The sequence below is a fragment of the Fusarium mangiferae genome, assembly GCF_900044065.1.
Source record: "Fusarium mangiferae strain MRC7560 genome assembly, contig: FMAN_scaffold006, whole genome shotgun sequence".
Taxonomy (NCBI): Eukaryota; Fungi; Ascomycota; class Sordariomycetes; order Hypocreales; family Nectriaceae; genus Fusarium; species Fusarium mangiferae.
In genome coordinates, this window is record NW_024573926.1 from 2,062,856 (window position 1) to 2,089,065 (window position 26,210).

The 26,210-nt window shown below is 47.4% G+C and overlaps 10 protein-coding genes across 10 annotated transcripts; 3 read left to right on the forward strand and 7 right to left on the reverse strand.

Annotated features, from left to right (window-relative positions):
- Positions 1 to 144: 144 nt before the first annotated feature.
- On the reverse strand, positions 145 to 2,442 carry FMAN_03423 (uncharacterized protein; the record flags this gene model as incomplete). The annotated part of the gene is made up of 1 exon (XM_041832239.1): positions 145 to 2,442. One exon carries the CDS (start codon positions 2,440 to 2,442, stop codon positions 145 to 147), a length of 2,298 nt encoding a protein of 765 aa, XP_041682723.1.
- Positions 2,443 to 3,083: 641 nt separating this feature from the next.
- Positions 3,084 to 6,527, forward strand: FMAN_03424 (uncharacterized protein; the record flags this gene model as incomplete). The annotated part of the gene is made up of 1 exon (XM_041832240.1): positions 3,084 to 6,527. One exon carries the CDS (start codon positions 3,084 to 3,086, stop codon positions 6,525 to 6,527), a length of 3,444 nt encoding a protein of 1,147 aa, XP_041682724.1.
- A 474-nt stretch (positions 6,528 to 7,001) lies between these two features.
- FMAN_03425 (putative manganese transport protein) lies at positions 7,002 to 8,911 on the reverse strand (the record flags this gene model as incomplete). Its single annotated transcript, XM_041832242.1, has 3 exons — positions 7,002 to 7,869; positions 7,920 to 8,194; positions 8,255 to 8,911. 3 exons carry the CDS (start codon positions 8,909 to 8,911, stop codon positions 7,002 to 7,004), a joined length of 1,800 nt encoding a protein of 599 aa, XP_041682725.1.
- A 925-nt stretch (positions 8,912 to 9,836) lies between these two features.
- Positions 9,837 to 10,311, reverse strand: FMAN_03426 (uncharacterized protein; the record flags this gene model as incomplete). Its single annotated transcript, XM_041832243.1, has 3 exons — positions 9,837 to 9,933; positions 9,978 to 9,988; positions 10,042 to 10,311. 3 exons carry the CDS (start codon positions 10,309 to 10,311, stop codon positions 9,837 to 9,839), a joined length of 378 nt encoding a protein of 125 aa, XP_041682726.1.
- Positions 10,312 to 11,847: 1,536 nt separating this feature from the next.
- FMAN_03427 (uncharacterized protein) lies at positions 11,848 to 13,320 on the reverse strand (the record flags this gene model as incomplete). Its single annotated transcript, XM_041832244.1, has 6 exons — positions 11,848 to 11,908; positions 11,962 to 12,067; positions 12,118 to 12,174; positions 12,242 to 12,358; positions 12,419 to 12,925; positions 12,990 to 13,320. 6 exons carry the CDS (start codon positions 13,318 to 13,320, stop codon positions 11,848 to 11,850), a joined length of 1,179 nt encoding a protein of 392 aa, XP_041682727.1.
- A 1,385-nt stretch (positions 13,321 to 14,705) lies between these two features.
- On the forward strand, positions 14,706 to 16,782 carry FMAN_03428 (uncharacterized protein; the record flags this gene model as incomplete). Its single annotated transcript, XM_041832245.1, has 3 exons — positions 14,706 to 15,565; positions 15,628 to 16,655; positions 16,712 to 16,782. The coding sequence occupies 3 exons, from the start codon at positions 14,706 to 14,708 to the stop codon at positions 16,780 to 16,782; spliced, it is 1,959 nt and encodes a 652-aa protein (XP_041682728.1).
- An 821-nt stretch (positions 16,783 to 17,603) lies between these two features.
- FMAN_03429 (uncharacterized protein) lies at positions 17,604 to 19,085 on the forward strand (the record flags this gene model as incomplete). The annotated part of the gene is made up of 1 exon (XM_041832246.1): positions 17,604 to 19,085. One exon carries the CDS (start codon positions 17,604 to 17,606, stop codon positions 19,083 to 19,085), a length of 1,482 nt encoding a protein of 493 aa, XP_041682729.1.
- Positions 19,086 to 19,665: 580 nt separating this feature from the next.
- FMAN_03430 (uncharacterized protein) lies at positions 19,666 to 21,647 on the reverse strand (the record flags this gene model as incomplete). The annotated part of the gene is made up of 4 exons (XM_041832247.1): positions 19,666 to 20,255; positions 20,310 to 21,340; positions 21,389 to 21,498; positions 21,546 to 21,647. 4 exons carry the CDS (start codon positions 21,645 to 21,647, stop codon positions 19,666 to 19,668), a joined length of 1,833 nt encoding a protein of 610 aa, XP_041682730.1.
- A 394-nt stretch (positions 21,648 to 22,041) lies between these two features.
- FMAN_03431 (uncharacterized protein) lies at positions 22,042 to 23,583 on the reverse strand (the record flags this gene model as incomplete). Its single annotated transcript, XM_041832248.1, has 1 exon — positions 22,042 to 23,583. The coding sequence occupies one exon, from the start codon at positions 23,581 to 23,583 to the stop codon at positions 22,042 to 22,044; it is 1,542 nt and encodes a 513-aa protein (XP_041682731.1).
- Positions 23,584 to 24,168: 585 nt separating this feature from the next.
- Positions 24,169 to 24,422, reverse strand: FMAN_03432 (uncharacterized protein; the record flags this gene model as incomplete). The annotated part of the gene is made up of 2 exons (XM_041832249.1): positions 24,169 to 24,331; positions 24,385 to 24,422. The coding sequence occupies 2 exons, from the start codon at positions 24,420 to 24,422 to the stop codon at positions 24,169 to 24,171; spliced, it is 201 nt and encodes a 66-aa protein (XP_041682732.1).
- Between the last annotated feature and the right edge of the window lie 1,788 nt (positions 24,423 to 26,210).

Sequence of the window (26,210 nt, forward strand, 5' to 3'; positions counted from 1 at the left end):
TGAAAACGAATTAGTCATGGTGCATGAATGATTTCTGGCGTAGAGGAATTTCCGCTGCGGTCGAGCTGCCGTGAGACTCTTGGCCTAAATCCATCATGGGTAACAACACCGACCCTCAGCATAGTAATACATCTCTACCATATCTCAATACAACCTGACATCTCTTTCTTCGTATCGACTCTGTATCGCCTCGCCATTCATGAGCCCGTGGATATAACATTCTCCCACCAACCGACATCCATTCCGGAGTCGCTTCCCTTTCCTCAACACAAATGGCACTGCACCGCCGTTGAGGACGCATATCTGATCGCCAGCTTCTGCCAGAAGCGGCACAAGACCAATCATTCCCTTCTCCGTCTTGGCGATCTGGTATACCGTGTAACAAGAGTATATGGCCTTGTAGTACGGAAGGCCTATGATTGCAACAAGTTGTTCCTTGGCTTCCTCGGCAGGCGATGATAAGAGCCAATTGCACAAAGCAGGAATTACATTCCATCTGGAACGTATTCCGATTCCAAAATCTGGAGAGATGGAACTAAATCCCTTTGTCTTGTTCGCCACGAGCATCCGCCACCATACATCTCTAAGTGACTCACCAGTCACGTAGTAATCCGAAGTCTTTTCAAGCTCGGCGATAATATCATAAGATTGTCGGATTCGGCGGATTAGACCATGTATGGGGCCGTGTTTGACATGATCACCGCCGACCCAGCTCAACTTATCGACAAACCTCCCTCGAACTACAAGGCAGTCGTCCTTTGGGTCATCACTAACCCAGGGTACGCACTCAGTATTGCCAGCGGCGGCATACAATCCACCACTATTCAGTCCCAAGCTGCTATAGTCAATTTCATCGCCCATGAAAACAAACTTCGTGGTCCAATCAGGGATCCAGGACGGAAACCGCGAGGATTGAATGTTTAATCGAGCTTGGTACAAGAGGTCCATACACTGTCCCTTGCGTACAAACGCTTTGCCAAAGTGCCTAACTATCTCGTCAAATGTTGAAGAGTAGTCTGCTCGGAAAAGGTCGTTGTCAGCTGCGTTGGATAGACCGAGGACTGCGAACAGATGATCGCGAGCTCTTGTAGCTTTGCTCCTGTCACATAACGCGAGCAGATCAAGAAGGGGTACATCGACCCGCAGCCCCAGCTTCCGATCCATCTCTCTCGCCAAGTTAAACTCCTCTTGCTCCTCATACACCATTGTATCCAGGTTTATAGTCAACATTCGCATACTATCAGCATCTGAGACGGGCAATGTCTCTAGTAGTGCAGATCGACGGTACTCACACATCATGTGCATGGCTTCTGTTCCCATGTGCGTTGCTGCGTCGTTGAAAGCGTTCGGTATATCTGGAACAACCGAGAAGGAGGATGTCATGTATGCGTCGATCGTAGCGACATAGAACACTGACCAACTGACCTCCCATTCGCCACAGAACATGCGGACATCCGGGGAGAGGACAAATTCCTGAATTACCCACACACGCCGAAACCATGGCCTCGCCCAGAGCTTGGCTAGTGCCTTCCAGGCAGGATCTTCTGGGCCGGGAAGTCCATATTCCTCGAATATCATCCTCATGGGAAGTGAGATCGATCCAACATGTCTCAACACTTCCATTTCGTGTCTTCCATATAAGCGGTAGAGGGACGAAGTAGCCCTAGCAAATCGAACTAACAACTCTCCGACTACCTCACTTCCATCGGCCTCACGGCCCAAGTACACCAGCGTACAGGCGGCAGATGCATAGATATCACTCATCAATGCCACCTGACTCGCCTTCTCCCCGTTATCTGACTGGTTAATACACACCGCATCCGCCCAGAGTATACGGGGTTCATCTTTTAATCGAAATCGATGCAGTGCATGAAACAGAGAAGGCGTGATGAGAAGAATACCGCGCGTTGTTTCGAGTTTGTTTGTTGCGTGACCATCCTCCCAAGCGTATGAGACTGCTTCATATCTTCCGACAACATCCAAATCCAAGGAAGCATGTAAGATGTCAGCTCGGAGAGGGTCATCGCCAGAACCAGGGTGCAACTTGATCAGGCGAATTTCACTACTGTCGGAGCTATTCAACAAGGGCCTGTACGTGAACTGTTCCCGGGTTGAGGTACGAACGAAGAATGCGTGGAATGTCTTGCAAACGGCGCGACCGATGCGGAAGAAAACAATGGCGATCTGGACATCATTTGAGCTGCTAAGGCTGCCCATCCACCGGCGGGCGCGCGGAATTACATAGCGAACGAACAGGGCCCCGAGCCCCGGAATGAAAAATGGCTCGTCCCTTAGTAATACTCGTACAAGTCGCTCACGGACCGAAGGAAAACCAAGAAAAAAGAGAATCATCATTATGGAGGCATATGTGTCGATAATGAAGCCAAAGTAAGGACCCAGGTAGGGTCGAAGAAAGGGGAGCGCAATGCCGAGAATCGACATTATATCGAAGGTGAGTCTGGTTTTTGAGTTATATAAGTATCTCAATTCATAACAGATACAAAAGCTCACCTCTTGCTTTGGGAATTTCAGGAGGAAGGATACACTCTGGAACAGGCGCAGGATAATTACTACCATATCTCGAAACGTATCCTACATATGTTGGAAGAAAATGGAACAAGAGCCAAAGCCGAATATGGCGCGCGGTTATTGATGTATCAGGCCCTCAGGAAGCAAGAAAACATCAGACGGTAAGAGGGGGTGTCAAAATAAACTCAGTCAAAGATATACTAAATTTAGGCGTAAATTATGCTAAAGTACCTGAGTCTTTAGACTAATATACTGAACTTTCTTTCATCCTCTAACAGGCCTCCAATCCGAAAGCTTCAGTAAAACCCACTAATGCAAAGGGTGCATTTAGGCAATAACACTAGGGCAGGACAGGATTCTGCCTTACCGCAGCTGTATTCACGACTTGCACTTTCATGCGACAGACCAATCAAGTTAAAGTGCAACTCTTGGTCCCGTGCTTATTCTTGCATCAAACTTGATCACCAGAAGGCCCTTGACCCATTCTCCGTCATCACCGAAAAGTCAGTCTCCTAGGTCTTGTCGCTTCGTATATAGAACCAAAGTCCTCAAGCATGGAGCAAACACTAACTAACCCCCAAGGTACAGAGGTTCCTGGAACTTCCACCGCCGAGAGTAGCTATACCACTCCGGAAAGTCGATTGGAAAGGCTGGTCCGGAGCTACCGCGATAGCAATGATCCCGATCAATTGGAACAACTTATTCAGACTGCACGAGAAGTCTTAGAGGCAGCGGTCGAACCCGATTCCAAGTCATTGCATACACTGGCTTGGGCCCTGTACATGAGGTACAAGGACGTGATCGACGATTTTGGTGATCTTGAAGAAGCGACTAAACTCGAACGCAAAGCAATCGAGGCATCATCCTCAGATTCCATGGATCGCCAGAGATTCTCGTACTGGTTGGCACAGCAGTTAGGAGACTCTTTCTATCACACGGGAAACGTGGATGTTTTAGATGAAGCTATCGAATTGATCCAGGGCTCGCTGAAAAGCCTCCCCAACAAATCTCCCATGAGAGCCGCACATCTGGCTAATCTAGGAATCTTGCTGAAGGAGAAGTATTCTGTTCTCGGAGTCAAGGACGACTTTGAAAGTGCCTGCCAAAATTTAGAAACAGCTATTGCATCGTATTCGGAAGATCAGAATATCACTGCGATATGGCTTGAGAAATTAGCAGACTTGTACGATGTAAAACACGGTAACTTGGGGAAATTAGAGGACCTCGAAACTGTCTGTCGCCTGCGAAAAGACTCTCTATCCGCAACGACGGACGATTATGAACGGGACAAGCTAGCTCGACAGGTTCAACTAGCAAGGACACTATATGAGCTCTTTGAGGAAAAGAGAGACCTGAGAGAGCTACGTGGGTCAATCGCATTAACTCGAGAAGTCGTGTCTGCGACTTCAGAAGACGATCCTGAGTGGTTGGATCAATTACGGAAGCTCAACGTCACTATCTACATCATGTATCACGAGACGGGTGACGTGAAGGACCTCGAAGAAGCAATTGATATCGTCAAACGATATCAATTGAAAGCTACCAAAGAGCATCAGCATTGGTCAGAACAGCTGAGCAACTACTCTAACTACCTTGATTCTCTCCATAGCAGAACCGGGGACTTGGCTCATCTGGACGAGGCTATTGAACTTGGTAGAACGAGCTTGAAGGACATGCCGAAGAACGCTTCCAACCTTCAGATTGTTCTTGGTAACCTTTCGATAGCACTCTCGAGAAGATCGATGATACGAGGCTCGATGGTGGACTTGGAAGAAGCGGTTTCCTATGCCAGAACTGCTCTGGAGGTAACGCCTATTGATTCTCCGTCAAGGTATATCCAGTTGCATAACTTAGGCTCTATACTTCTAAAGAGGTTCTCGAGGAATCAAGAGAATGAATTGGACCTAGAACAAGGGATCTCATTGCTGAGAAAAGCTTTGAATTCTATCTGCAGCACCAACCCTGAGATCGAGAGCATACTTTCCCGCCTGGCTTCAGCTCTCGACACGAGACATGATAAGTTCGGTTCCTCTGACGATCTCGAAGAGGCTATCGAAGTTGCTAGGAAAGCCATCGCTGCAATGGTAAATCCCCACACGGAGCGACCCACTGCCATCAGTACCTTGGCAGCTCTTTTGAAGAAGCGATTCAGAGCTGAAGGATCCTTGATAGACATCACTGAAGCAACCTCAATCACGCAGAACACGCTGGAATCTATGCCTGAGGACTCTCCATTCATAACAGACCTTTGGACTACTCTAGGTGATCTTTTTGCAGCCAAGTTCAGTAAAATATGGGTCAGTGGTGATTTGGATGAGGCGGTGCGCAGCTATCGATGTGCGGTGGAACATCCGACAGGCAATACCCTGAGGCGCATAATTGCTGCAACATCAGTTATGCCATTGTGCTTGAGTCTCCAGGAGGCCTATGATATAGGGCGCACGGCTATTGACCTTGTCCCTGGTATTGCCGCGGCTCGGTCACTCGAAACCAGTGATAGACAGCATCTACTCAGCTTTTCAAGAGGTCTTGCGGCTTCAGTGACGGGTGCAGCCATTAGGCTTGACAGGGATCCGTCCGAGGCATTGGCAATCCTCGAGCAAGGCAGGGGTATTCTGGGGTCGTCACTGGATGATATACGAACAGATATAAAGGAGCTTCAGCAAGTGTTCCCTCAGTTGGCGGAGAGATTCATCCGTATACGCGAAGAGCTTGAATCTCCCAACCATTCGAATATTAGCGATGAACTTGGAAAGGACCGGGGCGTACGACGACGAAACGCCGCCGAGAGCTTTGATGATCTTCTGGATGAGATACGAAACATGCCTGGCTTTGAGGATTTTCTAGGTCCTCTTACCACTGATCAGATGCGTGCGGCAGCTGCGTATGGTCCTATCGTGGTCATCAACAGCAGTTGGATGGGATGCGAAGGAATAGTAATCGAACGAGAGCGCATCACATGCATGGTTTTTAAAGATCTGGATGACGGTGAGTTGATGGAGCGTGCAGCGGGATTCGACCTGGGAACCCCTGATATGCTTGAGTGGCTTTGGGATACTATCACGAGCCGTGTACTGGAACTGCTGGGTTTTGAGGAGACACCATCGGATCAACAGGAATGGCCTCACATATGGTGGATACCTACTGGGCCGTTGAGCAGGTTCCCACTTCATGCATCTGGACGGCATCAAGAGCGATCTGGCAACACGGTAATGGACAGAGTGGTATCGTCCTATAGTCCATCTCTGAAAGCTCTCGTCCACGGGCGTCGACAGCGTGAAGTTGCTACCGGCCCCAGTCAAGCTCTTCTGATAGATGTGGAGCATACAGATGGTCACCCTCGCCTACCACAAGCCCGAGCTGAGATCAAGGTGGTCGGTGAAATTTGCGAAAGTATGGCAATACGGCCCGTTTTAGGGGGTAAAAACAAGCAAGATATACTTTCTTGCCTTCGAAACTGCAAGATCTTTCACTTTGCAGGACACGGATACACCAACGGCGTCGACCCGTCCAAAAGCCATCTTTGCCTTAGCAACAGCAATGACCCCTTAACTGTTGGGGACATCTTGAAGTTGAACCTGCACGAAACGTCACCCTTTCTGGCGTACCTTTCGGCTTGTAGCACAGGTCGTGTCCAAGATGACAAATTCATCGATGAGAGCATACATCTCATCAGCGCATTTCAATTAGCTGGGTTTCGGCACGTCACTGGTACTTTATGGGAGGTTAGGGATAAGCACTGCGTTGATGTCGCGCGAGTTACGTATGAAGCTATAAGAGAAGGGGGTATGACTGATGATTCGGTTTGTCGAGGATTGCACAAAGCTACAAGGATGTTGAGAGATAGTTGGCTGGAAAGTTTAGACAAGAAGAGGGAGCGGCTGGGACAGGGAGATGAGAAAGGACTGAGGGATATTGTTCCTTGCGATAATGACGATAGGGTCAGAGGTGAGCAGTTTCCGGCCTATTGGGTGCCTTATGTCCACTTTGGTGTTTAAGAGACTTTTTACTTAAATTTCTTAATCTTCATTTTGGTGCCTTATATCAGAGGTATAAATACGATCTTCATTATCGAGCTGCTAAAGAATATAAGCAACCTGATAAGACAGAAAGTATCTATTTAAAATCCGCTTGTAATTATCTTAAGGAATAAAATGTATTATTCCTTTTTCTAATAGATATATGTAATTCAGAACTAACTATATATAATAAAGGTAATATTTATATAATTATTAGATTAGGTTAGCGTGGTATTAAATATAGGGAGAGAAACTCTTATTATATTCCTTTGAGTTTTAATAAATATATAATGAATAGTTTGACATTGTCTTGATCAGACGGTAAATCCGGCATTTTCCCAACCAAGTCTACTGTTATATATTTCTCAAAACGCCATGGACGAGCTTTACTCCCTACTTAAAACGTGTTGACATAGCCGCTTCTCACCAAGCGACTGCGTCTTGAAGGATTCCTTAGTTGCCAAGGAATACCAAATTGGCCACGTTCATGATTGCCATGAACAGCCAGATCAGGATGGCCAGAATCATAGTAAACCACGAATTGGTCATCTTGACGCCTTGACCTCGGACTCTGTCTCCTTCTTCGATTATCCCATTTGCGTCTGTCTCATCATCAATGTCACCAGTACGCCAGCGCGCACTGCCTGTTTGGATCGTCATGTATTTATCACGGCACGTGAAGTAAATGAGAGGCGCGGTTACGAATGGCAGGATGATGCTGAGAGCCACCTGCGATCCGTTGAGTGCTGCGTTAAGTCCCTCACGCCCGACGGCTCCTGCAATGATAATGCTTGGGGTAATACTAATACTCCGAGTTATAAGACGGCGCAGCCATGGCTTAACGTTCCAGTTTAAGGCACCTTCGCTGACCATCTGACCAGCAATGGTGCAAACAATTCCAGCAGAAACTCCTGAGAGTAACAGTGCTAGGGCGAATATAGTGCCGGCAGCAGGTGAGATAGACTCGGAAAGCAATTTATGAATACCGAAGATATCTGCATCGCGAGCATTTGGATTGTTATACAGCGAAGCACCCGCAACAATGAGGATAGCTGAGTTGACAAAGAGCGCGAATGTGAAGAGAGAAATAGACAGGTCGAGAATCGAAAGCTTGAGCGAGTGCTTGATTGCCTTCTCAGAGGGCACATAATAGCCTTTGTCGATGCTATTGTCGATAATGGAAGGTTCTGAAGTGACTTGACGAGGCAACAGAGCGCTTCGTTCATCGTAATCACGCAGGCGAGGCTGAACAATGCCGGATCCAAGATACAGACTGTGGGGCATGACAGTTGCGCCCAGAATACCACAGGCCTGGTAAATGCTGCAAAGATGTTAGAGCGGACGCAACAAGCCAAAGGATTTAGAACTCACGCTTCAGACTCGATGAGATACTTGGATGGCAGATAACCTTGGAAGACCTCTCCAGGGGTCGTGTCTTTGATCAAAGATAGCTGAATACAGAAGCAGATAACGACGCCAAGGACGAGACACATGATGAACATTTCGAAGTACCGTAAACCCTTCATGGATCCTTCAGGGCGGTAGAAGATGAGGAGGACCATGACATCGAGAATGGAAATGGCACATCCTGCCACCAGCGGAATCTTGGGGACAAGAAGGTTCAAGGCAATTGCGAATCCAATGACCTAGTACATAATAAGTCAGCACTTCTTTGAAGCAAATATTGGAAATGGCAAGTGATTTACCTCTGCGATATCAGTAGCAATGATAGCCGCCTCAGCAAAGACATATAAGATATAATTTAACCACCGCGGCAGAAACGCCCGGCAAGCCTGTGCAAGATTAAGTCCACTCACAGTCCCCAGCTTAATCGCCAAACTCTGCAGAAAGATGGCGAACACATTTGAAAGCAGGACAATGAACAGGAGGCGAAAGCGATAAGAAGCTCCTGCAGCGATGTCGGTCGAGTAATTGCCCGGGTCGATATACGCAACCGAAATCATGAATCCAGGCCCAATAAAATATCCAATTTTGGCGAGGGTCTCTTTGAGACGCTGAAATGGCGTGCCGTTGTCGGCGGAACCAGCTGGTGCTGGCGGGGGGTTGGCGGGTGCTGAGCGCAGACCGCCTGAGGGCTGGCCATGGTCGAGTGACCGATGAGCCAGCCGCAGCTTCGCCTTTCCATGGCCGGGCGTTTCAGTGGCAGTGTTGTTGGCTATCTGGCCGGACATGTTTGACGCTGCGTCTGGGAGTGCACGTGAATCACCTTGGAGAGAAGTGCGACTGTTGACGAGCCCGTTGAAGTCAGCGTTGGTGGTCAAGTCGCTAGAGTTTGGGTTTGGGCTCTGGTTGTAGCCGTCATCGCCCTCAAAGGGTTCATCAGTGTGAGAAGTCTTGTTCATTTTCGGTTTATGTTCAACAATTGACGATGTTTACTTGCAAGTTGAAAGAATCTGGTGTCGCGTGTCGTTTGTGTATTTATTTATCAAGGCACAAATGGTCAGACCCGGAATCTTCCTTCTCCGCTCATGCGATGACGTGTGATTGGTTTGAAGGGAAAAGCCGTGATACGGTGACGGTATGGCTTTGGTTCACCGGCAGTTTAGACTTTAGCCTCCATTATGGCCTGGCGGGAGATGATTTAATAGGTTGACTGGTGATTCACTGCAAGGGACCCGGGTAGAACGGCAATTGTGGGTTCAAGAGTCGGCCATTGTCGTGTCACCTCGTTTGCAGACACCTTCACTTGATCGGCAAGTTCAACATTATTCCGAAAGATAGGTCTAAGCCACTCGTTCAAAATAACACGAGATAGACTAGGGAACTTTTTTACATTTTCAAATTGACTCTTCTAATAGGATATATACCTACCCTAAATATAAATAGTTTACCCTAAATATACATAATCTACTCAAAGCGTAATAAAAACTGGCCAAGAAAGATATGCTGTCTCGACACCGCATTGAACTGATTCAATTATTGCACAAACAATATCTTTGCCACATTTAGGTCTTGCGATGATGGCAAGGGGATCAGAGATGGACAGTTCCTGGTTCGTTGAGTTACTTATGTTGACTATGGTGTTTGAGACACTCTTTGCTCAACCTCCAGATCTTTATGTTGATGTCTTATGTCAGAGCTGGAAACATGATTCTCGTGCTCCGATATTTAGCCATATTGTGTTGGGCTATAGTCAACATGTCCGCAGTACATACATAGATCAACGAGAGACATCCCAGCAACTGCCTCAACCGTCGCTTGTCAATCAATTGGTCCACTTCATCCCCAGGTTTGCCTCTCCAATCGTATCGAACGTACTGCCTCGGTCTAAGAGTAGTAGCCGTTGAACTGGTACAGCTGACCGTCGTACTCCCAGGTTCCACTCATCTGGTTAGTTCCTCTGACGCATTGGACGATGATGTTCCTATAAAAGTTAGATAAGCTTGGCAAGGAATCTCAGTCACATACTCAGTGGCATCCTAGCAAGCGTTGTTAGCAAAATTGAACCAGTGATCATTCATGGAATACATACCCAGCAATCCTTGAAACCCTTCTTGCCTCCAGTGTTCTTGCGGCTCAGTTCGGCAGTGACGGTGAGAGATATAAGTCCCTTGATGGTCTTAGATCCCTTGGTGGTGCAACCCTGCTGGTAAGCGCAGTCAGAGTTGCTGCACATCTTCTGGCGAGCCTGCCAGTATGCGTCCTGGAAATCTTGGATGCCCTTTTGGCTGTTACCGAAGCAGTCTGCCGCAAGAGCGGAAGTAGCAAAAAGGGCAATGGTCGAGAGATTGATCAGCTGCATTTTGGGTGGCTTGGTTTGAGGCTGTTGATAGAGTAATGCGAATTGGCGCTGTGGATACGAACGTAGGGCAGGTTTACCTGGGTTTATAGTCGTCTCCTAATGAGAAAACTCGGCTTCCGACTCGGTTCAGTAGAAATTAATCATCGTCGACTGAGCCTAGTATTGTTGAATAGGATGAACCGGCCGGATTACTCACCCAGCCGACGTAGCAAATAAGATTGTAATTATATTTTCAGCTCAATCCTTTTGGGGTATGGTGCAGCTGCTCTCGGGCCATCGGCCGTCAGCAGGGACCTTTCCAGCTTCAGTCATTCATCCTGCGGTTGTGTCTGACGTTTCACTGAGGATTGGTCCATGCTTAGATTGTTGTAATTGTGTGTTGAGCCTCTGATTCGACAAAGGCCCACTGCAGTCATCAATACGACTGGAGCCCGATGACAAAGCACTAAGACCCCTTGCACTATGCATGAGTATTTTGTACTTCCGTGTCTGTTTTATGCATAGAAGTCGAGTTTATATGCCACACTTACAGGGGGTAACGGTTTTAAGGCTTTCATGTCTTACAAGAGCCAGACAATAGAGGGCGTGTGTAACGGTGAGATACAAACCGGGACATATTTTGCGATGACAACCTGTGATAGCCATGTCTATTATAAACCTCAATACACAGTAAAATAGCATTCATACGGCTTGGTACGGTGTGTCATGGGCAATATCCCAATGGAACTGGCTGGTATTCCACAGCACCAAATGTGTTGGCCGTGAATCATTCAGCCGTAGATACGCTCTGTGAATCAGGAACCTCTCGTTAATATAAATACCCAGCATCTCTTTTGTTGCTTCTTCTTCTACATCCTGGTAAACGACATTTTCTTGACCTTTCATATACTAACGAGGTGACTGCCATATATAGCAATTATTAAAACCTCAACAAGATGAGCAAAACACCCCAAGCTTATTCATGGGAGCATAAAATCCCACGAGGTCTCGTAAAAGATGGTGTTATCTTACACAATGCCCTATCTGAAATATACGGCTCAGGCAACTTTGCCTACGAAGAAGTCGGGGCCAACATTGTCCTCACTGCTTTCCTTGAGGAGCCCAAGGATTTGTTGGCTCAACTAGTGAAGAAGAATGCTATCAAAAGGTTTGTCTTGTAAGTTTTAGATATTGGTTGGTTTTCTTAACCTTTGATCTTATGCCTAGCCCGGAGCCGGAAAAGACTTAGGCCGCAAGAGTAGCTGGCTGCAATCTGAAGTACACTCCTACAGAACCAAGCACCTGCGTCAGACGTTGTCATACGATGAGCGGAAAAGTTTGCCTCGGGCTATTGTATAGGTGACATGCCAGCTATTTCATCTTAATAGAAATATTTAGCAAAGAGTGTGGCAGGTTTAATACTGTAGACAGCAAAAGTCTTGTAAGAACAATGGAAACGCATTGATGAGTTATTCCATAATCACTACTAAATATAGGCAATAGAACTATTGACTTTACCAGCCTTAGCCTAGACAATAACACCCTACCATTGCTCTATCAAGCCTTTGGAAGTGGTCTGGCCTTCCCTGTTTTCACCCATTCCCACTTATCTAGATACCTGCAAAGATTCCCTTCAGAGCTGTAGAGGGAGAAGGTGGATACGACACTTACGAGACGATGGGAAAATAAGCATATGTTTCAGCCGTCCAGGTGGCAACCGATGGGCCCGTGGTTCCGAGCGTACCGGCCACCAAGGCGCCATCTTTCTCGAATTTACCTTTGGATGTCAGCTGTTTGGTTTCTCGGATACAAAGACCTTGTACCTACCTGTTTTTTCGTTGGAAGTTTGATCAATGTTGAGGTTGGTGCAAAATCTGAGGCTATCTGTGAAAGACTTTAGAATCATGGCGATAGGCCACTTGATGACAAGCTCTTGTGATATAACACCTACAGACAACCTGTCTAGGCAGGTTTTGTCCACCTGCGGTTGTAGGCTCGCGTACTTGCTTCCCTGTGCTCTCTATCCACAAGAGACATGCATTCGTATCAACGGCTTGCTGGTCTGGCACTGCAGTAGATAGCGTCAGCATACGCAGGACTGGATGAGTTGTTCAAGATGGTAACCTACATCCTTTGAATTCATTCCCTTCCATCCTCGAGCCATAGTAGTGTGCAAACTCATGGAGCATGACACGGACGAGAGATTGCCTGCCAAAGTGGTCTCGATCAAGATCCGTGCCGTTTACAACTTTGCCACCATCGCGCACTGGCCACTTTTCATCATCCAATTCAAGAGTATTATCACAAATAGTTATCAGGTCATGGCGCTGGAGCGTCATTCCGTATATGCCATTGCATATGGCGGGATGTGTCTCACCAGGTGTCGCTCCGAGATAACGGTTTGCACGGATAAAAGCGCCACCTTCTCTCGCCGCTTCTGGGAAAACTTCTGCAACCGTTTTAGACTTGTCATACTTATCTTTAGCATCTTTGTCGAAGAATTCCCAGGCCCTAGTATCCCCACACAAGAGTAGAGGTTTACTAGGCTGGTTTTGATTCCCCAATTTGCCAGAGTATCCGTTTTCTGGGACAGTCCGCCCTTTCACAAGGGCTTGATACATTCGATCGTAGGTATCTAAGTCGTTATATCAGCGCCAATCCAGGCCTTTAGGAGTGTTTTCTCCGTTTTCTGGACTTACAGAGGACTTGGCTGAAGTACTGCTCGCTTGGGTCGTAACCATTCTCCATAATCGCGTCGCTAGGCTGAAGCCCAAAGAGGCCAGCCAGGTTGCCAGAGATGCGATTCCAATTGGACTGTCCCCAGCGGGTTGCAGGCCATGGCTGCTGCACGTAAGCTAGATCCCTTGTGACTTTGGTGAGAAGCTCGACGATCTCTGAATGGGCGTCTTCGAGCTTCTCAAGCCTTGGAGCATCGCAACTGTCATCAATCTCCCATGAGTCAGAGAGCTTGGGCTTAGCAGCAATCGCCAAGGTAGCCAAGTAAAGGAGAAGGGCCGATGAAAACCTCATCATGATAGGCCTGAAGGACAAAGTTCCTAGGAAAGACGAATTTACGAGTTGGGTGGAGAGATCCTGAGAAAGCTGATAATGGGGGGCTTTGAAGATATAATGATTAAAAGACAGTAGAAGAATCAGTGACTCATACATATATCGATTTCATTTGAGGACTTATCATGACATACAGATTTATAATTAGTTCAGTCTCTAACAAGAAATTGCCGTCCTTATCTTGAAAGCAAAAGGACATTCAAGCATCCCAACAGTCAACCCTTGTCGTCGCAGAAACAAGGCCTAATCGAATGAGGGATTTTTGAATTAGATCATGATATAGTCAACATCTATTTTAATGAAACACAAGAATTGGAAATAATTGGATGATGGCTGTATGTCAGCCTTGGCTGCTGGTTGTTGAACAATCCTGAAGTGACTGAGGTAACTTCAATCCAATCGGAACCGCATGTTTCAATTACTTGCTATTCAGCTGCCTAACGATAGGCGCTCGATGAAACGTTAGTGCTCGGAATATTGGGGGCGGCCCGAGTCTTGGAAGACAAGGTTAAGTATAGACTTCATGGCCTATGTGTTGGCTCGGCATATGCACATCATCAGGGGTTCTGAATGAGAACAAAGCTGAACTTGGGGTCCATATATTCTCCACATGACTATTCATGGCCAAATATACGTGCCTTGTAGTAAATCGTAGCTCAGTTGTTCCGTGAGTAGTCTCTAGATTAGATTTGTATTTCCTTGTCAGTATACTCCTTGAACCTCAAACTCATCATAAAACTAGATTGTATAATCTCATGAAACAAAGCAGAATACATTGAACACTTTCGCAGTTTGAGATCTGCCTTGGGCCTTGAGTGTAAGAACCGGAAGACCTTTTCCTGTATTTCTCGGACCCCAAAATCAACAACCAAACAGACCCCACCGATTTCTTTATCTGTTAGTCGAGTCTGAGGCCTTCACCCAAAGCATGATCCATCTATAGACCTGTGCCACATGTTGTACAACCGACACCCCTGCTTGACTTCCTATTATTCATGAAAATGCTGTCTGAAACAGTTGAACGATTAAGTCTGAGGGGACACGTCATTGCGGGATATAGTGGCTGTCTTGTTGATCTTAATTTCACGTGCATCCGTTGTTGCATGCCAAGATGTCTTTTCGGACTGTCAACCTTTGGGGGCCGCTCCTCGCATGATACTCTCCATGATTGGAAACGGCCGTTTCCGCGGTCTTTCGTAAATAGTAGCATGACAGGTAGTCCTGGCCAGCCAAAACCGATTGTTATGAAATCTTCTGATATCAAACATATACAATCACTTCGTTTTCCTTTGTATTCTCTCTTCATTCTTCACACCTTCACTCATCTTTGATACTCACTTGTCACAATGAAGCCTTCGGCGTTACGACTCCTTGCCCTGGCATCTTTTGCGCCCTGTCTCATCTCTTCTCAGGACGCTCCTCTTCCACCTGAAGATCCTGCGAGCACGTCACTTGTGTTTGTTACCCATGGCCCCCCAAGGCCTGTTATACCGTTGCCTGGAGAGTCAGCAACTTCCTTGGCAGACATTCCTGGGAATGATGAGCCAAACCCCGATGACGATCCAGGTGCAACTGAGTCGGGCTCTCCAGAGACCAAGAGTCCTGGTGATGTCGACGGAAATACTTCATCTGCTGCAACATCTACCGGTCAAGACGAGAACCCATCACCCATTGATGAGGAATCTCAGCCCGCCGTTTCACAGACCCAAGCTCCTTCAGAGGGTGAAAGCACTGTGACCCAGGACGTTCCTGGGCCTCCACAGGTTACTTCAGGACCCGCGGGTCCAAGATCAACTGCCGAGGGTGATGGGCCGCCTGTGACAGCTGCTCCTGGAACGGAACCAGAAGGGGAACAGGCGACTGTTACAGGCTCTGATGACGATGTCGTTACTTGGAGTGCAGTTCGAGACCCTGAGCATATAGACAACACCAAAACAATAACTCAGACTGATGATGATGGAGCTATTGTCCCCATATTCCCTGGAGGTTGGTGGTGGTCCCGACTTGACGGTCTCAAGGGTGGATCACTGCCGACCGGTGATCCCAAGCCAATAGACAATGGTAAGGATGACCCCGAGGATGATGATAAAGACGAGGACGATAATGATGATGATGATGACGAGGAGGAGGAGTGCACTACTATAGCTCCACCAAAGTGCACTTTGACTCTCTCATATTACACAGGCGAAGACGGCGAGGGAACAAGGTAAGCAGCTCATCACCTCCTCAAACAAGAATTTGTATCCAGCTGACGACTACTTCTCGCAGTACCCGCATCGGTAGTTGTGCCCCAGTCACAGGATGCGTTTCCGGTGAACAAAGCACAACAACCACTACAGTCGCCTCTGATGTCCCTCGCATTACCGGCGTGATGGAGAAACATGACTTCGGAAGGGAGGATGTTGATCTAGGCCCCATGGAGGAAGACACCGTGAAGTACTCTGCTGAAATGTTCAAGAAATGGGGCATATCCAGCAATAGCACGGAGGCTGAGCCGCCTAAGCCTTCATGCGATATGTATGCCTATGGAGCTGATGCCGGTTGCATGGAGTTGTTTGCGGCCTCCTTCTGCGATACTGTAGAAGGGGACAAGAACGATGCAGTCTCAAGAAACCTCACTTACGAGGATGTTGTTGGAGACGCCAAAAGGGCTGTCGCCACTGGTGCAGGGAGAAGAAGCCTTCGGCGACGACAGTCGAAATGCTCGTCGCATGAGTTCGACTTTGAATGGACTGGCGGTGATGGCTCCTGCGACCTGTCTTGCTCCAAAGCATACTCGCAGCTTCAAACCAAGTGTCACAGGTCTCTTTACTTTCCTGGGCTGGCTGCCAAAGGGAGCGTAGACGTCGGCTGCGGAACCTACAGCTATCGCGTCTCCAAGAACTTTGACTCTGCCAGCACCGTGCCACCCTCGGCGACTTCTCAAGCCAAGACAAAGACAGCAGAGCCAAAACCCACAACGACGGACGTAAAGTTCGAGGTCCACAACCTGCAGTGTAATGACAAGGACGACTTTCGGGGCCATGACGAAATTTCAAGCGGCGCTGCTTATGACGTGATTTTTGACGCGTGCACACACTCCGACGAAGAAAACTTATACATGACACCTAAATCGAAACCATATGTGAAGGAATTCAAGGACACCGACAGTCACAAGCACCGTGTGACTTGGTCTTGGGTCGAAGGGTGCAGTATGAAGAACGAGAAGGTCAGCGTTTTGGACCCCCTCGACGAAGGGTTACTGTCAAGAGGCGTTATGCGCTGCGTTATGGTTCTCATAGATGCTTGGTTTGGTTGTGAGTATAAAACGAGATCGATACAGTATGCTTCGGAGTTCTAATCTATTTCACAGGTGACAACGGTGGCGTTGGAGGCTCAGAAGATGTCGGTTGTGTTCGGTACAAGCTAGACTCCGGTATATGAGGTCGACACGGGATAAAGTGAGGTGTGTTGGAGGTAGTGTCATAGATAGTAGTTTCAATGAACAGCACAGCTGTTTGTCTTGAGCCGATCAAGGTCTTTGCATGGGAAAGGCCATATTCTTGTCAGATCTGCGCCTATCAGTAGATTGATGGACTGTTGGCCCAATTAAACCATTTCTTTTCAGTTTATCACCAGCTGCCTGTGCCTGAAGCAAGTATCATAGGTGCCATATCGAACAACCAAGAACTAAAACATCAGTGGTGGAGCAGCATGGCTTGACTGCGGCCCCTAAGGTTAACCTTGAGGCTGCAAGCACAGCTAGATGTGTTATTTGCAGTTGAGACTTGCGGCTGAGAGCTTAATCAAGCAGACAGAACTTGGAGACTGCAAACACAGGTGATGAATGAGAACACGGTATGTTTGTCCCCTCAATATAAGCTTTTACCCAGAAGCTTTCACGATGACAGTTGCCCCCGGCCCTTTCTTTAACAGACTTTGGCCGAGGGCGTTTCAACTGGAGCCTGTGCCCAATTACAGGGAGAAAGTCCCTACAGCAGCCTAATCGCCATGTAACCTTAATTAGCCTTCGCCCACTTCTTTTATTCCAGCTCCCACCCACCATCACCCATCATTTTCCATTTTCCATTTTCCATTCACAACCTACCCTTCTCAAGAAGCAAGAAAACTTCATTCTCCAAGTTTGGGTGCCAGAAATGACAAACTACTCTAAAAGCTAGTGAATTCTCACGTAAGTTGACCCAAGTCTCTTTGTCATTTAGGATCAAGCTCCTAACTTGTCGCCTGACCTCAGCCCTGCAAAGATGGCCAGAACTCGACTCCAAAAGGCCACAACGGACTACTTTTCAAAAGTCCCCCCCGAGATCTTGCGCTCTATATTTCAATATTTCTGTCCTCACTGCTGCAACGAGTACGAGTGGCCTTTTGGAGCCCCGCCGGAGTCCAAGAGAGCTGAAGACAAAATGACTTTGTACGATCTATGCCTGGTCTCGCGGTATTTTCGTCCCTTTGCCCAAGAGGTATTGCATCATTCCTTCGATCCTCGCTACCCTCACTATCCAACATTGAATGCTACAACATGGAATGCTACAACATGGAATGTTACAAATGCGTGGAAGAGAAGGCTCGAGCCATTCCTCCGCACCATCGCTTCTCGCCCAGACTTGGCCCGCTCTGTCAAAACGGTCTTTTTGAAAACCCGCTTGGTCGAATCACTTGAATTTTATCAAAGCCAAAAAGCTTTCGACACTTGTGCACGTGTCTTTGGAAGCTGTGCCATGGAAATAGGTCAAAAAACCCTGAGTACTCACGCTTCTGCCGTAAGACGATCGTTTTTTCGAGGGTTGCCTCCTCCGGAAAGCATGCTGCTCCAAGACTTTATCCCCTTAGTTGCAGGCCAACTGTTGTCCATTTTGGTGGCTATCCTCCCGAACCTGAGTCACATTAGTATTGAAAAGGATAGCCGGTGGCGGTTCGATGTGTCACCTCCTACTCTCGACAGTCTGGGCGTCAGCTCCATTCCTCTCAAGATACTTGAGACTGATTCTACTCTCCCAAATTTACTTGCTCGGGCGCCGGAACTTGAGACCTTGGTGACTGGCGCGACAGAGAAGTTCCCGAATATGCCTTGCCTAAGGAACCTTCACATTCGATCCCAGAAAGCCGTTGATGCCCCTGTCATAGAGCGTCTTCTATCAGCATGTACTGGTACTCTATCCACGTTTTCATACACTTCATTCGACTCTGACATCCTTGAAGTTGTAAGCGTCCTCGATAAACCCAGGTTCCACGCAAGTCTTGAGACTCTGTACCTTGACATGAAAAGGGGCGATTACCGGGGCAGTCATAAAATGCCCAGCTTAAAGCAGTTCACCCACCTCAAGAGACTCTTCCTCCCTACATACTTTCTTTACGGCCCGACATACTCCTCCTGCTGCCAGGGAAAGTGCGAGGTCAAGTCTCTTGCTGGCACCCTTCCGCCTAGCATCATGTCTCTTGATCTCTTGGAACGGTCGCAGAAGTCAAATGGCCGTATGTATGATGATCTCGTCATCCTAGCCAAGGATGTAGCTTTCGCCTTCCCCCAGCTAAAGACAATTCGAAGCAATTCTGATCATCTCTGCGATAAGTACTCTGAGGCTTTGTTCAAGAGCGTCGGGGTCGACCTCATACGTCAGGATCTGACCATATGTTGCTGGATAGACTCAGGTCCCAGGATCTTTCCCTCGACAAATTACGATCGTAATCTATCTTGGTATGTCACTCGGTATTTCGATGCCTTGTGAGCTTTCTGACAACGATTTATGAAATTAACTGTAATAGGGGTAAACGGTTAAAAGAGGCTTTAGACTTAAAGGTATATAGATAAAGAATACTAAATATATAAAAGTCTGCTTATATCCAGAAGTGACCCCTTGATCGCAGCCATTTCAGACCATATGGCGTCTATTATCCTCTGGAATGAAGCCAGTGGTCTCAATTCTCTAGATGGTGGGTGTACTAAGAATATGCGGATATAATTTGATGAGGGGCAAGATGCAAAGGTTTTTGATGTTTATGCCAGGGAATTGAACTCATATTTCGTACATTAGTAATTGTCTCGCTGTAGTAGACTGCAGGAGACTTATGTCACTTCACTTCGAATAAATATACAGTTTTATCAGGTTTCGTATGATCTAAACTTTGAACTTGTGTCTTGTAACAAAATTTGCTTATTGTCACCCAGCCAGATTCGAAACATGATCAGGTCATGTGTCTAGTTATCCAATATACCGTGCTTTTTGTGACCAAACTTGGCAGCTTGACTTTCAAGTCCGCCTGGACTTTTAACAAACAATATGATAGTTATAGCTACAAGTCTTGACCTTACAAAGGCGCAGACATCTCAAAGCTCATATCGTAGTTGAAAAAGAAATCGCCTGGTAAGTCAGGGAAGAAAGCATCAACCCCTGAAACTCCCGAGATCCCCGCATCAACATTCTGATCCATCGCTACCCCCAACGGCGGGCCCATATCCCCTGGCATCTCCAGCTTGAGCGTCTGTGCCATCCTCTCCAGCCCACCAGTCATGAGATTCGCCAGATGCCACTTCCCAGCTGGCTGTGACCTGAACTGCTGCACTAGTCCCATGATTAGTTCGTACACCTTATCTCGTTCGATGAGATCGTGGTATTTTGTGGCGACTTTGGTAAGAAACATGGAGGCAAATGCTGTCATGGAGTGAACATATGATGGCATGCCAACGATGCCGAGGGCTACGTCGGGATCGTTGACGAATTTGTCGATGATTGTTGTAGCGGCTGTTATGCCGTTCAGAGCACAGTCAAGGAAGTAGTGTGGGATGTGTTCGTCTTTGGAGAGGCCGCGGAAGACGTGGGAGTATAGGTATAGCTGGGCGAAGTTGTAGTGGAGGATGATGCCTTTTCTTGGAAAACCCCCGATACCAGGCCAGCGTTCTGATACACGTTAGCTTCGATATTCTGATAGATTGAGTGAGCCGAGTGGGTTACCTTGTACTTGATCTGTCCAGAAGGCAAACCACTGATCAAGTTGTATCCGAAAATGCGAAATATGGTTCAAATGCAGCCTTGGTATCGGTTTCCCCTTGTTCGCAGTGAACAACTCACGGATACTCCTCAAAATACTCACAACCGTCACCTGACTCAACAACCGTCTATCCTCCTCATGCGAAACAGCACAATGTAAGAAATCCGTAGCACCCTGCGTTGAAGGATCTTCCTGCACTATTGACGGTCTCCCATACTGCGTCGCGAGCTGCTGATCACAAACGCAGAGTATGTACCAAATCCTCGCACACTGCGCATCCTCAGTGCTGGCTTTTTCGATAGCTCTGTCGTAGCTGTTGTGAAGGTCAAACTCCGCTGCTCTTCGTATCGCGTGGCCTGATAGCATCCATGATAAGTCGCTTAGCCAGTAGCACCCGATGCACAAGGCACGGAGATAATCGCGACTTAGCCGTCTTTCGAATATCGACGTCTCGAAGAGTCTGCGGAATTCGGAGCTTATCACGGGGTAGATGTAATCTGCTGTTGAGTCGTGGAGAGCTGCTACTGTAAGGACTGCTACGAGAAGAAATTGGCTCTTTTGTCGACATTCTTCCATTGTTTCGTAGGGACAGCCTATGAGGTAAATATACGGATCCAGACGCTTCCTGTAAAAGTTGAAAAGTCGTTCTGCGTCGGCTAAGGATATGAGACGTTTCGTAATCACATCTTCCATGCCTGGATTCTGCTGCGAATTCATGTCATCCGGTGACCGAAGAGCGCGTAGTTTCGTGAGGGTGTAAAGTGAGTGAATAGGCGCGTAGGGAACATCATCGTCCTCTGGCATGAGCTTTGGCGAGTTGTCGCGTGAAGGAACGTGATGACCTTTGTTTGACAGGCTTGGTGATTCATCTTTTGGTCCTTCTGCTGATCCAGAGAATGAGCGGAGTGGTGGTAAGTCCAGGTCTAGTCTACCAGCGACTTGTTTGAGGAAATTGTGCATGTCGGATAGGTCAGAAATCACATTCTCAGTGAATCTTGGGACTATTAGTAAGGTAAAGGTTTGAATAGGGGAATTACTGTACTGTGACTTCTCATCAAGAATTGTCTGTAGGTTCTTCCCCAATACACAACCAAGCCCCTTCTCTGCACATCGTCGACAGGGCGGTCCGTTCTCATCGATCAGACACTTAATCTACTCATCATCAGCATCATTCCATCACACCACTTGCACTCCCATACCTTCTGTCTTCGACACGCCGTACAAGCCTTGACCTTCCTCGAGATCTGCGGCGGGAACTGATTCTCACCATTCTCAGCCTCAGACCAGCTTCGTTTCGACATCTTGGCGGGCCGTGTCGTCAATTCCGACTCCATCTAAGTTGAAGAGTAATGTTTGGCGTCTGGTTGGCGCGTGCCGAATCTGGGGAAGTTGGACTAGACTGGGTTTCTGCGGGGTTTATATAATCCGGGGCGGGACGCTTCCGAGGTCCGAGACCAAACATGATCTGGGTTCCGACAAAGTGACCTTGTGATATCGGGGAGCTCGGGGGGACTGCCCGCCGTTTTTATGCATTCGGAGCGGGTCGATACGTCGGCGATGCGGCGTAGTACAGGCGGAACTGACCCACTTTTGCCGGTTACCATGGATCTATGATTTGCTTCACTCGGGATACGCTGGGCAGAAGCATTTGCAGGCGGAAGACTTATTTCCATCTAACTACTTATTTCCGAGCATCTAGTTGTTGCCTTGGAGATATCTAGGCTTGTCTGGGTCAAATCCGACGAGACAATTGACCGTCTCGTTGCCCTCACCACTATCATTGATCTGATCACCCTTGGGTCCACGCCACTTTCCTGTCAACTTGATATACCCATCCAAAGCATTGTTCAATGTATGTCCAACTTCAAGAGCCTCAGCTGCTCGAGTATGAGAGTAATACGTCAACAAGCTCTGAGCCGCCTTTCGCTCTCCTTGCTTGATCATAGTCAAGGCTGTCTTTTCCACCCAACCTTCAACCTGGACGCGAGATGCGCTCTCGAAGTTCTCAAACATCTCCGTCACGATGGGATGGTATTTGTTGGGGTCTGAGCACATGTAGTACAATACACGCTTGAAGATGCGGCCAGCAAACTCGGAAGCTTCTTGCAGTTGGTAGTCTGGGTTGAGAAAGCTGCTTGAAGCGCCAGTCGTCAAGTATCGATGCTCGCCGAACTCGGGAGGGACGGACTGGACGCCTAGCCACCATGGGACGAAAGGTGCAGCAACAGAAGTGGCGGGGGCGTTCCAAATTCGAAGCATATCCCGGTCGATCCCATCATGGAGACTGACGACTTGTCCGTAGCCAGCTTCATCATCCGCAATGCGAGGATCGCGTACTCTCTCCATCATCTTGGCTTCAGTCACAGGAACCATCGCAAGGGTGGCGTTCTCCAGAGCAGCCTGCGACATGAATTTGTAGCCTCCATCACGGGCCTTGTATCGAGGATCTTGAGGACCATATACGTCAAAGATGTTGAAGGGTTTGCCGGAAGTCTTATTCCACCAGCCCTGTTCAACGGCGAATGATACAATGTTGTCTGAGCCAGCATAGTCTGGGTCATCCTTGAAGTCGGTGGGAAAGTCTTCGATGTAGCCTGGGTAGAGGACTTTGACGTCGTTTGGACCAAGACGCTGAGCAGCCCAGAGCTTCTTACCGCCCGCCATCTCCCAAACAACCCAGCCCTCATCCTTATCGGCAATGAGGTGAGAGTTGCCACCGTATGTCGCTTCGCCGTACTTCGTCATCAGGTCTCCAATGATTTCAACGCCCTCACGGGCACTGCTGGCTCTCTCCATAACAATACGAGCAAAATCGCTGTACTGCACACCACGCTGAGGATTCGGCGTCATCTCGAGGAGCTCATCCCGATTATCAGCCCAGACATCACGAACGGTCACACCCTTCTCATTCAAGCCTCCATTCGTCAATGGCGCAGGAAAACCCTCAAAGTCAGAGTACTCCATACTCATGTATCGAAACGTATGGTTCACTTGGGGAATTTGAATGAGCTCTCCAGGGTACACCGCATCTTTAGTGACACCAACAGTAATCGTCGAATTGGGAGGATGGTCACGCGCCGGGAAGAGCTGAAGCCAATGGCTGGAAACTTCTTCTCCAGTGCCTCCGACGATGACACTCCCATCCTGAGTGAGGTTCTTGCCAACGTAGAAGGCATAGCTCGCTGATGCCGGACAAGCCAGCCAGAGCGTAGCCGCGAGTGTAGCGTAGTTGAGCATGATTCTTACCGCGAGAAAAGGCACGATGAGAAAAAGAGCGCATGAGTAGTATCGTGGTTTACAAGTGTATCTATAGCTTCATGACCTGCACGTGATCGTCGCTCAATTACTCAGTAGGGAAGCATGAAGCCGACATTAGCTTGAACGCTCTCCGTAAACCGGCTTGGCGGGATGGAGTAAGACTGGGTTCATGCTGGGACATTGAATGGTAGGATTGAGCTAAATGATAGAATTGCAGAGTATGATGGAGCTAAATGGTGGAAATGGAGAGGTTGGCGGCCGTTGTTATCTCGGAGGATAATCTGGGGCATATTTACTGGAGGAATAAGCTTAACATCGGCAAACTTTTACTGAGTTTTGTGTTCGCCGACGACTGCATTACCATTCGGCGTACAGATCAGAATGCGATCTCCAAGGGTCCAATAAAAATATAAGGCAATGATCACTTAGTTAGAAGGTACAGATGATTGAATAAGTATTTATTCGTAAAGCAAAGACTCCAAATGGCTATAATAAATATGCCTCAATTAAATGCGCCGCCCATCATGAATCATTCATTCCCTTTGTCCAGCAAAGTAAAAGTATTTATGCGAAAACAGACTCAAGAACCAGCTCGAAATATCTCGATCGAGGTTGAGGTTGAGTTCGTTGTGTAGGTTGCGCCCGAATTGTCTCCCTGTTGTATTGACGGCTCAGCGAGCGGCCTGCAACTGTAGCGCCTCCAACGGTCAAGACGATGGGGAGGACCCTTGATGGTTTGTTAGTGTAAAACAGGCGATTGGTTGAGATTGAGATACTGACTTGGGAGCGATGTGAGCGGAAGTGGCAGCAGGAAGCATTTTGATGGTTGTTGTATGCTTGAATGTAGTGGTTTTGCTGGAGCGATGAAAGCGTTGATTGTAAAGTGTCTTGTCTGGTCGTGTTCTCAATTGTGAGTGCTGATGATGAGGTACTGGACTGGAAATGAATGAACATTATATAATTATCGACAAAATGCTATTTCTCCTGGTTTTCCGTCCTTGGCCTTACAGCATCACACGTTATGACTGCCGGTGGTTCGATGATCACCATTTGGTGTGCCGTGACAGTGACAAGAGCCGGGCCACCCATGTCGGGCATTATCGGGGACCTTGTAACTTGACCCCAGACTCGAAACTCTGGAGAAATACTCCGTAGCTTCGGCGCAATTACAATGCCGTTATGATACAGTTCTGAAAACACCATAATTGTTTCTAGAGTGCTATATCGACTCATTTACAAGTTTCATAGCTGAAATATGAAGTGTTTGTCGTGCAAAAGCCAAACTGCCAAGGCTTCAAAAACCGTGTGATTCTCAGCCACGGCGCCCACCGATAGGCTCAGTCTTGTGACAGCACCTGTCTACGTCAGTTGCCTCACCCCCAAACTCTAGAACCAGCTGATGGAAGCCCAACACTGCGAGTTCACTTTTACATCTCCGGAATCCGGGATATTCTCGCCTCGAGTTTCCCCAGACCGGTGGTGCATTTCCAGACGGTACCCTAAACTTACGAGGCTCTATGTGATGCTACACTAAGTCTTACAACTTCCCCGCGTCTAGCATCTATTATCGCATGACTGTTGCTGCATTGTTTGAGGAGGTGTTGTATCATTGGGCGATTTGCTTGCCGTGGGACTAACCGACCTGCTGAAATTGGCCAGTCTGGCTCTTCATAAGTCCTGAATGCCGTTTTGAGGTGCATTGACGACTTCACATGTCTATGACGAAATAGTTGTTAGATTAATCTCCGTGTTTTACTGAGTTGGATCTGTGGAAGTTGTTTTCCGAAGGTTGAACATCGTATGTTTTCAACATCTCAACCAATCTCGATACTACCTTCAACATTTCACGAACAGCCTTGGCCCGACCATAACCGTCTTTGAATAGCTGGAGAGGTGACATTAAAGTATGTTATATGCTACTTCGTGTTATGTATAGCAAGGCCTTGTGTGAATAACCGAGGATGCTTTCGGATGTTGAGAAATCCGGACAGAGTCGTCTTCTTAACTGCAACTTGCTTCGATGACACAAGACTGAAGCGGTCTGCCAAGAGTGAAAAGGAAGTTATATATTATTCTCGACACTGAGGAGATGTTGATCACATGATTATTGTAATAGAATCGACTCAATGGTAAAACAACTAGATTGTAAGATGGCATTATTCCTCCTCTTGTCTGAAGAGACATTATAGCAACCCTAACGTCTAAAGACGATATATATATATGGCTATATTAGCCTCTTAAAAGCTATTATTATTATAAGATTATAAAAGGCTATAGCAAGAGGATATATTTAAATTAAAAGCTTTTTTTATTTTAATTATATTAATTTAAAATATAGAAAAATAATAAGTATCTATAGAAAAATACTATAAAGAGTAACGTACATGATAAGCGAGTGTTACAAACAAGCGAGTGTTACAAAAATCTTAACCCTTGAGACAGGAATCGTCATGAGAACACAACAAATCACGCAATCAAGTAAAACTAATCGCTTTCCTCTTCTCCAGACATCGAAACAACTATTTGACACGTTCTCGCATTATGCCCTACCTTGCCGCACGTTCCACAGTTCCTTTCCTTTACTTGCGCCGACCTTCTTTGACTAC